At 37.4% G+C, this 14,068-nt stretch overlaps 1 protein-coding gene across 3 annotated transcripts; it reads left to right on the top strand.

Annotated features, from left to right (window-relative positions):
• Window positions 1-1,299: 1,299 nt before the first annotated feature.
• LOC148665814 (uncharacterized) lies at window positions 1,300-7,366 on the top strand. Of its 3 annotated transcripts, XM_088631657.1 has the most exons (4): window positions 1,304-1,356; window positions 2,437-2,590; window positions 4,715-4,860; window positions 5,361-7,366. In XM_088631657.1, the coding sequence occupies exons 3-4, from the start codon at window positions 4,826-4,828 to the stop codon at window positions 6,997-6,999; spliced, it is 1,674 nt and encodes a 557-aa protein (XP_088487783.1). In that variant the 5' UTR covers window positions 1,304-1,356; window positions 2,437-2,590; window positions 4,715-4,825; the 3' UTR covers window positions 7,000-7,366. The 3 variants fall into 3 exon arrangements, with proteins under 3 accessions (XP_088487782.1, XP_088487783.1, XP_088487784.1); XM_088631656.1 differs by lacking the exon at window positions 2,437-2,590 and having other exon boundaries at window positions 1,300-1,356; XM_088631658.1 differs by lacking the exon at window positions 1,304-1,356 and having other exon boundaries at window positions 1,414-2,590.
• The last annotated feature ends 6,702 nt before the right edge of the window (window positions 7,367-14,068 follow it).

The raw sequence follows: 14,068 nt of genomic DNA, 5'->3' as shown, positions 1-14,068 counted from the left end.
AATCTCCCCCAAAATAATACAACTAAAACCTATATTATATTGTCATACTTCAACATATGAAGTTCTTTATCACAAACTGTAATTTCTTGACAGGAGAGAAAATAAGTTTACTCTTTGCTGTCAAAAGAGGTATTGTGTATGGGTTGATTGGTTCTAGTGTTCTGTCAATTTGTCTGGGTTTCTCTATCATTCTGATCTACACAAACAGGAAATAAAGTGCACCGTTATACACACGTAGTGTGTCTTTGCTGTGTGTACTGGTTATAGAAATTCGCCTGTCTTCCAAGAAGTCACATGATTCAAAACACCTTCCAATTATGGTCTGAAGAGTGTAGCAGATCCATTTTGAAAGATCGGTAGATTGACCTAATGATATGAGTACAAGTGTTTTCTCGTGTTATTTTCCTCAGGCAGTGTTCTGATTATTTTAAAGCACATAGCATTCGATAAGTTGAAGAAGCTGATGCTGTGATGCCCATTAACTTTGTTCTACAGCTTTTTGTTCAAAACTTAAAGTGATCAGTTTAAGGGTGGAATGAATTTGACTTGTTCTTAACCCACTAACGTGTCACTTTGGCTGTGTGCTTAGAGTCACTGCCATGTTGGAACATGAATCTTCACCCCAGTCTTAGGTCTTTTGCTGACTGAAGCAATTTCTCATCAGGGATGTGCCTGTATTTGGCTCCCAGAATCTTTCCCACTATCCTGCCAGGAGCTTCAGGCACTGAGAAAAGGTCTTTGAACAATGCTGCCACCAGTTTGCTTCCTTGGGTACAGCTTGTGCCAGATATTGTGCTTTCAGGATAAAGAGTTTAATTTGTGTTTCATCAGACCAAAGATGTTTTCAGTTTGCCTGCTTATGTTGCCTTTTCTCAGGAGCACAGCCAGGCAAACATGCTGAATTTGAGCTGTTTCTGAAAGCATCCACCCACACATTTCAGTATGTAATTTTTACTCATATATTCCTAAACGGCACTTTACCAGTAAACCAAATATTCATCACAGGACCCTAATGAAGTCTACTTTATTCTGCCCCTGGCCCCATGAATTGTCCATAGGCTTTTATTTTATTTATATATTAGAGCAATTACATGTTAGAATAATGCCATACAAACTACTGCAATGCTGTTTTAATTGAATAATAGTTCTTCTTTTCTTCTTAAAAAAGTTAGTGGTTTCCAATTCTCTGCAGTTGAAACTGTTTCCAAGACATGAGGGATGTATGCTGACTTCATTAATTTGCTCCTCCCCTCAGTAAAGGGTATAAAAAGGAATTTAGCTTCTTACAAGAACTAAAGTCTTTCCGATTCTGAGACTGAGTAGAGCACCCATAACTCCTAAGACTTTTCTACTTTGGTAAGCTCAGATTCAGATATTCTGGTTTTATTTTATTCTACCTTGTGATTGTTTCTTATGATACAAATTTAAAAAATAAAGCAAATTTTGTTCTTATTCTTTGCTCTTTGAATTTTTCCATTCATAGATTTTAACATGTACAGTAAGTTATTTTAAGATTTGTGAATACTTTAAAAGTAAGCATTTATTTGCAAAACAAAACTGACCAACCTAATGTCTTACATATACAGTACCTCTTCTGACTTACTTTTGAGCTTTGAGATATGTTGGATGATTTTATTTTTTTACAGCTATAAGGCATTGCATACATTAATACACTTTTTCCTAATCTGGAGCCATATATGCTGATGCTAAAAACTCCCAGCATCCCTTTATTATTACAGATAAAAGGCTAAAAGGCATGCCTAACTATCCCTATACAATGCATGAAAAGAGGTCACAAAGTTTCTAACAAACGTTCACAAGGGATAATATAATTAAGATGGATTTTCCGTGTATAAAGTTTCAAAATAGTATATGAAATTCTTCTTAGTTTGGTATTTTAATAAAATGTGAGCTTCAAGTATGTGCACAAACATACACTGACATACATGTACATGTCTGAAGAATGCTTGTAGAAGTGTTTAAAAATCTAGACGAAGAATGCCTGCTCATGTCTTTGTGGTCTAACAGAAAGTTTGTTTCATGCCAATTCACTGGAGATGTGTAGTTCTCTGGTACAAATTTGTCTAGCATCTCTGGGGAGACTAACTTAACGTCTCTAAACCTTCCCAGAGCATTGAATGTTTAGGACCAGATACCCAGTTTCCCGGATGTTAAATGTGTTATTTTTTATATTTATTATCTATATTAATTTATTATCTGTGTTATTTATTATCTCCTCTGAGACTATTTGATGTTTTGTTCCTTTAACTTCCTCTTCTACCTGAAGGACATTTTCATTAGAATCCCCAAGACCTCTCTGAGGCCTAAACTCAGGTTTCCATATTTCACCTAAAAGCTCTCAATTCACATTTTACCATCTGATGTCCTTCTAATTGTGTGCCTCAGAAACTGTTGCCTCTCAAAATGTTGCTCTAGTGTTAGGAATCCCTGGTGGATAGATACAAGGATCCTGTACAGACGCAGGAGTGAGTAGCTGACAAGGCAGGCGAACAATCCAATCCGATAGGCAAGTAACCAGGAAGAGCGATAGAAGCAAACAACCCAAAGCAAGAGGCCGTGGTCAAAAGGGGTAAGTCGTAATCCGGGGAGAGCACAGGAGGCAAACAGTCCGAGACGAGAGGCGAGGTCCAAAGTCGAAAAGGCAGAAGGGGAGTCCAGAATCCAGAATAAATGAATTCTGTCTTATTAACAAGCATTACCGCTATATGAGGTACGGGGGGAAAACGCCAGGTAGAGCTCTCAAGGAGTAGACTCAATACGGAGCAGCGGGAAGCAGGTTGGGATGGTATAAATAGCACGGCATGCCGCACGGTAGAGCGTTTGCAGGTGTGTTAACGCGTGCGGCGGCGCTTGTTAATAATAACCCGCTGCTGGTGCTGATTAGATCACTTAAGAGTTGGTCTCTGCTGGCTGGTGGTCGTGACATCCAGTCTTGTTTAAATTCTTTAAATTCTTTCTCTCTTCTTACTGTATATTCATACTAGATGTCAGCGTCTTCCTTGTGTGTTTTCTATGTCACAATGTGACAGCCAGCCAGACTTTAGTGTTTAATTGAATCAAACACCAAGCATGTTACTATGAATAAGAAGTAAATGCTAACATGATACCGTCACGGAAGTCTGAAAAAAAGGATGAACCGTGGAGAGGCAGGAGAGCAGAAAATGACCCTATGCGTAGCGGCGGAACGGGAAAAAGGCCTGGGCGCGCAAGTGCAAAGAGTTCAGGAGTGCCGTATAGAAACCTATGCCCTCAGGTAGCGGACGTGGGGCGACCTGGTGCTAGGCGGGCCTCAAGACATCCGAACATCAATGCTGAGCCCGAGTGGAGTGCAAGACCCGGAAATATATAGTCCCAGAGGTAGAGAGCAACACCGGAAGGACAGCAAAGAACAGAGACAGAGAAGGAGCCAGAGGGCGTGACAGATACAAAATAAAACTCTACTTTTTACAGATCTCATATTAATATTAATACAATGTTAACATAAGTAACATATTTTAGCCTTGTATTAAACTGTATTAACCATGCTGTTACTATACACATCAAGTTGGTAAACTGTACTAAGCTTTGCATTATTCACTAAACAAGTTAATTAGGAATATGATTCTGAAATATACCTATTTAACATGTGAGTATGAAATAAATATGCTTTTGCAGGTCAAGTAGATGGCAGTTGATTTGATATGCTGGCAGCTGATTACTAACAACATTGCTTTTGTTTTCCTGGGTCAGTGTAATGAGTTATGCTTTCGATCTAGTATTAACCCAATTCCATGACAGTTTTGTTGTTTTTCAGCAAATGTGGGGGGAAATATGATTTTTAAAAATGGGATGAATTTAAAGAGAGGTATTCCTGTCATTTAAGTTTCCTGAAAGATAAAAATGACATATTACTGCCCCTAGCCCTTACTTTCAATTAAGGTAATATAAGGACTTAATTAATTAAGAATTAAGTAATAATTACAGGTTTGCAGGATTACAGTGGTACAGTATTGATGCAATACTCCTTATCATTTCAAAAGGTAGCTTTTTTGAACACCACTACCTTGTCCCCAACTGGCCACTGCACAAAAGAAGAGATATATAAATCAATCTCTTATCTGCAGTAAGGAGTTAAGAAGGGAAGGGAAGGTTTTGGGTTGAAATCCCAGGTGAGATGCTGTGGTTCTACTCTTCAGTAAGATACTTCACTTGAACTGAACAAGTAAAATATCTGTAAGTCACTTGGGATAAATGTATTAACCAAATACATTATTTTATACGGAAAATAGTCACAAGAAGGATGTGGAGCTGTTCCATGGTGCCCTCTTGTGGTCCGTATTGAAAATTAAAAGGCGGACTTCCAAGCCAGGTGGGAAGTACAGTTAGTGAAAACAAAGGTGAAGGTTCATCTGCTGTCCTTGTGTCACAGGGGAGGGAAATAATCACCAAACATCCACACCAGATCTGCTCCTTATTTAATTCCTTGGCATTTGTCTTGGATTTACTCTGACACCTGGCCCAATCCATGTACGTGGAAGAAGGAGTCTCATGACAGAGGAAATACATCAAGAGCAGCCATTGACATTGTCGGTGTTTGCTTAATCCGTTCATAAAGTTAAAATCAATTACTCATTGGGAAAAAATTGCTGAACCTCTACACGTAGTTGTGATTTGCAAACCTTTGCAAATAATTGTATGTGTTTATCTTTTCTAGGACCCAGAATAAGAGTTCTTCAACAAGCTCAACTTAGCTGTTCAGCAAGCTTACTGCAACAGTTTACGGCAACAACAGAGGTTTATTTTTTCTATTGAATTACACTCATCGATGGCGTATTTCAACACACATAATTCTAATGAAAAGTAAGAGACTTGTATTTCTTGTTGACTATAAACATTTATGTTGTTTAATGGTACATTTGCTATTTATAATGAGGTATGTTGGCAACTATGGGTCAATTACAACAACCTAAGTGTTCACTTTACTTGAAATTGGAGTGTATAAATGTGAACTCAAAGGCATTTGACTGAAACAAAATGTAAAGAAATGTGCAAGAACTGAGTACATTTTCATAGCACTGTAGTTACAATGAAATTCCAGCAATTGTTTATTATTGTTCATTATTTAAGCACCTACAGTAAGATGGCTTTTGCTTTCTCTAAGACAAGCCTGTGTGAGTATCCCGCAATGACATATTCACTAAATTCAAATGTGCATCAAGATGTGAAAAAAAATAAATTGAACATTGAAAATGAAAGACTTGAAGCTCTCGTGAACCTTTATGTTAATAGAACCATGTTTTTTTTGCTATGTTGGCTAAATATTTGCTACTTCTATGTTCATTTTGAATTTTTTTTTTTAGGACAGCACAAAAAGAAGAAAAACGTGCACATCCACATCATCTATATAAAATCATTAATGAAAGTACAGTGAAAACATGTGGATCACCACAAGTTTACTTACTAAAGACAAAAACTGAGGATCTTAATCCGAAGGGGATGATCAGAAGGTGTACCTTTGGTAAAAATGACCCAAGGATCAGGAACAGGACAATAATGATGGTTGGAGCCACAGGCTCTGGGAAATCCACCCACATTAATTCAATAGTCAATTATATCCTGGGGGTTAAACAGGAAGACGACTTCCGGATTGAAATTATAAATGAGAGCATAAAGAGCAAATCTCAAGCTGAATCTCAGACCACAGCAGTTACTGTTTACAAAATCAACAAACAAGACAATTTTAGAGTTCTATTTTCCCTGACTATAATTGATACTCCAGGGTTTGGAGACACGAGAGGGATTGAGCAAGACAGAATTATCACTGAAAGTTTGCGTGAGCTGTTCAAATCGCCACGGGGTGTTCACATAATCGATGCGGTGTGCTTTGTGGTCCAGGCATCACAAGCCCGTCTCACACCTACCCAGAGATATATCTTTGACTCTATCCTGTCAATATTTGGAAAGGACATAGAGAAAAACATCATGATAACTGTAACATTTGCAGATGGAAAACCTCCTGCTGTTCTTGAAGCCATAAACGCTGCAGGTATTCCTTGTATTAAAGATAAGAAGGGTAAACCGGTTCACTTCAAATTCAACAACTCTGCCCTGTACTCTGTTTGTAACAGCAAGAAACAATCAGGTAAAGACAGCGATGATGATGATGAGAGCTTTGACGAAATGTTCTGGAAATTAGGTGAAAAAAGCATGAAAAGATTTTTTGAGGCAGTGAATGAAATGGAGCCAAAGAGTTTGCAGTTAACCCAGGAGGTTCTGAAAGAGCGCAAACAGCTGCAGGCCTGTGTGGAGGGACTGCAGCCCCAGATCAATGCTGCATTAAATAAACAAGAGGAGCTCAGACGGACTTGGCAAGAATTCGAAAAAAACAAAGACAAGATGGAGGAAAACAAAAATTTCACTTACACAGTACCGGTATCAGTGAAGGAAAAGAAGGACACGGACCATTACTCAAATAACTGCAACCACTGCAAAATGACTTGCCATGACGACTGTTCCTGGGCTATTGTCCTAAAATGGTGTGATGTAATGGAGGACTCTAAATGTACAGTCTGTCCTGGAAAGTGCAGTGTGGACATGCACGTCAGAGAAAAAGCAAACTACATCCAGACAGTAAAACATGAGAAACGCACCTATCAAGAACAAAAAGCACAGTATGAGCAAGCATGCGGGGCTACGATGAATGCAGAAATGGTGTTAGCAGAATTGCAGCGTGATTTGGATGAAACCGAAAAGAAAGCCGAGATGTTGCTTCAGAAATCACATGAGTGTGTAAGCAGATTAGAAGAGATTGCGTTGAAGCCCAACCCTCTGTCTGCAACAGATTACATTGAACTCCTGATTTCCAAGGAGATAGAGGAACATAAACCTGGATTCAAGGAGAGAATTGGAAATCTTCAGAAGAAGAAGGAACAAGCTCAAATAATTCAAAGTGTTGTGACTGAAATCTCCCCATCTCAACTGAAGACATCTCTCCCCTAAAAGAAACCAAGCCCCACTTTTCACAGACTGATCATTAATGTGTAGGCATGCATACAGAAATGAACCTGGTTTAGTGAAGTTTAGTGTCATAGAGAAGGTCAGGCTCACTGACAGTTTCTTTGCCCTGGTCATTCCTTACAGTGGGGCTAATAGCGGAGTTGGGAAATATTTATTGTTCCAACTTCAACGATGTTTGTTTTTTATTTCCATTTTTGTTTAAATTAATTCAAACACATTATTTCCATTTTTTCCAATTTGTATTTCCTATTTTTTAATCAATTCAAACCATCACATTGTACTTATCAAGATGGAGCCAATTTTCAAAATAGATATGAATAAAAAACATTTCAAAATGCCTGAAATGAAAGCCATGTTTTTGTGTTCATTGTGAAAGTAAAGCCTGGATGCACGACTGGCTCAAAAATAAGAATCAGCCCAAGAACCCATGTAATGATGGACAGAAGCAATAAATGACACCTGAAGAAGCTCCACAGCCGACACATTAGGTCTCTTTTCTTTTCAGCACAGAATAAACCCTGTTTATAAACCTTCCCCTGTTCCTTCAAAAGCAGTAAGAATCACTGACATCAGTCGATGTGAAAATTGAATAAGGCCAGTGGTAGCTTTTGTCCCAGGTGTTCGACTGTTCTCCTACCAAAATGGCCGATGTGTCAATGTGGACCTGGGAGTTCAATTAGGACAATGGCAGTAAACTTTGCGTTGCTTTTTGTAAGCACCCCTCCATTAACCGCTGGGGTTTGTTTCTCCATTTTGACTGGTCTCACTGCCTTTTCACAAAGACCAAGACAAAACTGAGAATAAATAAATAATGAGATGAGATAGAATCCACCACATTAGCTGATACACATTGTTTCAGAGAGACAGGTAAGATGGATTTAGGGGGAGGTGGAACACTATACTGTATATATATATAAACTGTAAGACAGACTATTCAGGTACAGGAACTTCAGCAAGAGGAATCAAGTCACTGAATCTATGTGGGTCAAACTCATTAAAAGCCAACAAATGCAGATATATATTATGATTGATTATGATTCAACATTTTGTTTCATAATAAAACAACTCTTGTGCAAAACATTAAGCATTTGATGGGAAACTTCAACATTTCCAGCATAGACTATGGAAGACCAATAGGAATTTCAACAGCAGAAATTGAAATAAGAGACATGTTTAATGACAGATTTCATACCCATAAGCCAGTGCTTGCTTTGATCTTTTCTTTTCAGATAACCAGGATGTAGTAAGTCAAGCAGAGGTGAAAGATCTGGAGATTTAGGGTACTATCATCAGAATTAGTGTTCTTTGAGTTGAGTGCAAAATAAAAAAAAACTACATTTCTGGAAGCAGGCTTTGAAAGAATAAGACAACATTTAAGAGATGTCAAATCTGATGCGATAGGAATGAAATCAGTGAAAAAAGGATAAGGAGATTCTGCTTAAAGAACACATGAATAAAGAGAATAGCACATGTGACTAAATCTTAGACCCCGTTGCAAGCACTTTCAACTGTAAGACCCAGACCATGTGTCACTGATACGCCAGGTATGAAACAGGTCCTGTGATCTGGTGGTAATCACCACACCAACCCTTGAGTGACACTGTTCTCTGAAAACACAATCAGGCTAATGTGATAATTAACACAATGCTTAACAGCCCGAATTCAAGTGGTGAGGTTGATTTGCGTGAATTCAAATCAAGACTGCTTCGTTTTATAAAAATAGGGGATTTTATTAGGAACACAATGATACAAATAGAAAGGCTTATGGAAAGAGCTGGAGAACTGGATGGAAAGGAGATAATTAGAAAAGTGCAAGATGCTAAGATACTACAGATGCAGCCATTCAAAACAAGCAGGCGATACCGCATTATTTTGCCGTATATTCTCGCATAGTACCGCATGATACCGCATGATACCGCAAGCAAAATAATAGTATCCGGAATTTCCGCAAGGTGGAGCTAATAAAGCTCAACCTATCATGTTTGAGCTGTCGCCATCAAAGTCTTTACTGAAGATATTACTAATAGTATTAATAAGGAATGACCTTGGACAAGCTGTAAGTGTAAACTCAAAGTATTGCCCTGGTCCACATTCTTTTTTTCATTGACCGTCTTTGTAAAAGTAACACCACAGCATTTCGCAATCACGCATTTGTTTCCAATCATGCAAAGTACAGTAATTTTTGAGAATCGATTCACCATGCCTTTCACATGCTCATAAAAGAGATTGATTTAGGAACATAAACATATTACCGTATGCAGTATGTATATGTATATTTAATGTCTTTACTGTGCCCGTTTAAGTATTGAATATTTATATGGAATTTTACCACTGAAGGGAAATCTTAGTAGCTGAGCATAAAAATAATAGGAGCATACTGTAAATCGTGTGAAGACCATAAACGATATTAATTTTGTAACATAAACATACAGTATTACAGTATGTAAACTGTATATGGCTGGTCTCGGTACTTACTTAAAAATACACACCAGTATTCCATTTCTCCCTAAACATTTTAAGCATCGAAGTCTTTAACTAACATGTGAAATAACGTGTGTATAAAAAGTGGTAGTTTTAAGCTTTTCTGCGAATACGCTCGATACCGGAGTCAACAAGTATACTTTTAGAATTTGATTAATAGGGAATAAAATGTTGAATCCTGTATCTAAAAAAAATAATTACGATTTAATTATATTCATGTACTGCAACACAAGAAAGTATACACTGTTTCACCTGTATATGTGTATATGTGACTGTTCTGGTAGTATGGTGGTTTAGGTGCTGGATTAGTAACCCCCCAGGTTAGCTGTTCAAATTTAGCCAGTGCTTTGACTTTTCTTTTAACAAACATTTCTTTGAAAAAATAGAAAAGTAATATTATGGACAATTAATTGACAATAAATATAGAAAAGCACATATTAAAATTGGGAAATTTGGTTTGAAAGCCCTCAATCAATGATGCCTATACTGTTTTCCTCTACAGTATGCTAATCTATTGTTGTTGATTTGCCCCCCTCTTAGGCTGCGCAAACGATCTTTTAGATTTTTATAGAGAAATAGAGGCTATACAGTATGCGTTATAATATAAACATTCACTGTCAAACTTTAAATCAACAATTGATTTAAAGACGATCTGTCAAAGCACAATGAAACCTATTATTTGATTCTTTTTGGACTTCCGGTCCTGCCAGGGATTAAAAAAAAAAACATGGAATCGCGTATCAAAAGAAATAACAGTATACAGTAACTATGTTCATGCACAAACAGTAGCATGTTACATTATTAATTTGGGTGTCTTTTGCCAGAAAGCGCTAAATTGCATTTTGAGTGCGGTTTTGGACTTTTTTAAAATTACAAACCATAAATAAGCTGATACTGTTTAGACTTTTAATTATTTTAAACTATTACAGCAGCACAATGTGCTTTTTCACAAAACCTCCTAGAGTAACGAAATGTCTTGCGTTGTACAGCTTTTCAGCTAAATACTGTATATTTATCGCTTACGCCTGACATAAGAGGTGCACGATAAAAAACGGTTGAACAGCTCTGTTGGAGGTTTCGTGAAAAAGGAGGTTTCGTGAAAAAGCTACAGGAGTGCCAATCATAATCATTTTTATTTTTAATCGTTCAATGCAGATGGCTGGTGGCATGTTCTATAAGCGCACGGTAATTGAAAATCATTAATACTTTCGTTGGAGTTTAAATAAAGTTGATGTTTTATCTAGGGGCTGCTCGCTTGCATCTGAATAGTAACTTCTAAACTGTGAAAACATGTGTCTGTCTTTCTGTGGGGGGAAGGGAATCTGATCTGATCTGATCTGCAAGGACCTTTGGCTACAAAACTAAAAAGAAGGTACACTCTCACCCTCTCTCTCTCTCGGGGGGCTGGTCGTGTGTCTCTTTCTGGTCGGGCCTGGGGAGAGCCGGCTAGCAGGTGGTGTAAAAATGCTTTTATTCATTCTTAATCAGACTCACATTCCCGAATGTGTGTGTGTGTATCTCTCTCTGCTGGCGCGAGATTGGATTACATCCAATAATTAAAAATGACAAAATAACCATAATAATGAACAACCAACAAAAACAACCATATAAATATAATACCAACCAAAAACATATATAACAACCACAATACAAAATCAAATATATCAAACCATTAAAGCAAAACCTTCCTCCAATTATCAGCAAATCTCAATATCTTGTACGAATTATTTAAAATACAAACCAAAAACAGCCTGCAAACTCTCTCAAATTCTTCCAATTATCATAATCCCACCCCTTATGCAAAACCAAACCCTCCTCCCATCCCAGTTTATCCTCTTTATCATAAACAAAATCCATCTCAATTTTCAACATAAAGCATAACACAAAATCAATACTTCAACGCTCCATACTCAACAACGATAATTCACAAACAGCCAGAACATGTAACTCCACATTCCCAAATAGACCTCATTTCCATAGCCCCTTATGCAAAACCAACATCCCTCCCCTGTTCTAGTCAATTAAGCTCCCCCTCTTTTACTTCTTTTTCCGCACCTTCAATTTTATCGCTCTCTCTCCGCTGGCGTTTGTCATCGTTTTTATTTTTACTTTTAAATACATTTTAGCAAAGTCACGTATTTTAAAAATCATAAGTTTTCTATATTTATGTCTTTATTCAGTGGTTTCATTAGTGACAAAGGCTTTCTGGGAAAAATGTCTTTTTTGTAAACCATGTTTGCTTTCAATTCATTTAGGGCTTACTGACAGAATTGCTGTTTTTTATGCATGCCAAAAAAATTCGGTGCCGTCGTCTCCACTTTATAGGTACCCCCGTGCTGGAAGAATTTTACCTCGGAACGTTTGCCCAGCATACTAATATAGGTGCATCCCGGAATTTGACTTCACTGTGTAATGAAGAAATTTTAAAGAGTACTTAGGGTAGATAAAAAAGCTTGGATTCCCATGGACAGTATCTTATACACATATCTTTTTCTGTTGTCTTTGTTGACCTCTTGAGGATCCTTGTGATATTTTGAGCTCTTGTTGAATTATAAAATTGTCGCAGTTTAAATAATTTTCGTTGTTAGAAATTATGAAATGCTTTGTTAAAAGCAAGGGATTTTTTCTTTCTAACTCCCTAAAAGGTTATTCCTTTATCATATTGGCTAGCTAATGTCCCATCCTTGTTAGTTAGATCAACGAAATGTTGTGGTGGGTGTTACTTTTTGTTGATGAAAAAAGAAAGTCTTTTAATTTAAAATGACGGTTGCAAATAGTGTGGACCAGCGTAATACTTTGAGTTTTACTGGTGGAGCTCATACAGCTGTGTCTGGATATCTTGGTCAAATATTCGGCTAGTGTGTATTGTCTGTTTAGGGTTCTGTAGCATTCCACACAGGTGGGCAGCTTGTTCCCCCCTCCCGCTGAAGACTTGACCACTTGAAAATACCTGTGAAACCGGTTTAATTCGTCACAGCCAGCACTCCCGCAGAGAGTGATGAAAAACACATGAAAGACTTTGGTGCTTAAAATGTTTAGGGAGAAATGGAGTATTGGTGTGTGACTTGTGGAGTTAAAAGCTGCCTTTATTTTCTTTCTTTCCGTCACCACCTGCCAGCGAACTCTCCCGCGCCCCGACCAGAGAGAGACACACGACGAGCCCTGCTAATAAATTGAATTGAATTGAGAGAGAGACCGTGCTCCCACTGCCAGTGGGGAGAAATAGAGACAGAGGTGCACTTCCTACTGCACTGTGACAAATTTAATATGTGCTTTTCTATATTTATTGTCAAAAACCGGTGTGTGTGTGTCTCTCTCTCTGCTGGATGTGTCTCTCTCTCTCTGCTGAATGAATAAAAGCATTTTATTAAAAACGCATTTGTGTTTGTCTGGGTATTTACTTTGTAATCTGTGGTCCTTTTAACTGTTTTTACATCTACTGTATTGCTTTGAGATGCCAATTTTAAAGGTGATATATAAAATAAAGTTTTTTATTATTGTTATAGAGAAACATGATCAGATTTTTCCTGGTTCAAAAAAGATCTAAAGTATACTAGTTTGTCACTCTTCTCATTCCCTTTTTGCTAAATGGCTTTTCATACTAATCTGATCAATCTAACTGCCTATTTACTGTGCTTTCTCTATCCTTTAAAATAAACCATTATTCCACAATGCAGAGTATTACATGGACAGTATCACAGGCCAGTTCACAGGTTTGCATGCATAATTTAATTTTGAAAGCCAAGCGAGCGAACGAGCGAGAGAGAGAGAAACCAGGGGTGCAGAACCAGGGAATTATTTACATATTAAAACTTTTTCCCAAATTTAATATGTGCTTTTGTATATTTATTGTCAATTAATTGTCCATAATATTGTTATTCTATTTTTTCAAAGAAATGTTTGTTAAAAAAGACACAGCTGGATTTGAACACACACCCTGTGGGTTACTAAGCCAGCATATAGACCAGCAGACTAGCAGGAAGGTCACATAAGCCAGCGTGAAACAGTCCTACACATATAGAATCAACAGACATTGTACTGCATGTATTACTGTGTTGCAGTACATGCATATAGTTATATCGTTATTATTTTTTTAGATAAGCGATTCCATATTATATTAGCAGAAAAGCTTAAAACTACCACATTTTATACACGCTATTTCACATTTAAAGTGAAAGACAGTTAAAGACTTCAATGCTTAAAATGTTTAGGGAGAAATGCAATACTGGTGTGTATTTTTTCTTTAAAGTACCATATACTGTAATACTGTATGTTTATGTTCCAAAATTTATATAATTTATGGCCTTCACACACGTTATGCTCCTATTCTTTTTATGCTCAGCTACTAAGATTTCCCTTCAGTGGTAAAATTCCAAATAAATATTCAATACTAAAACGGGTTACAGTAAAGACATTTAAATCTTTCTACGACCGACCAACGCACCACGAGTGCCCCTATCGGTCAACTAATCACGAACCGTGGTATTTTGCGTCATCGCGCGTCACGTGTATGTACCGTGCATTTTGAATGGCTGCATCTGTAGATGTGCATGTGTGTTTTTATTAATTT

Source organism: Lepisosteus platostomus, chromosome 5 (genome assembly GCF_059453375.1).
Source record: "Lepisosteus platostomus isolate fLepPlt1 chromosome 5, fLepPlt1.hap1, whole genome shotgun sequence".
Classification (NCBI taxonomy): Eukaryota; Metazoa; Chordata; class Actinopteri; order Semionotiformes; family Lepisosteidae; genus Lepisosteus; species Lepisosteus platostomus.
Note: the sequence above shows the minus strand (reverse complement) of the source record. Positions and strands in the feature narration are given on the sequence as shown.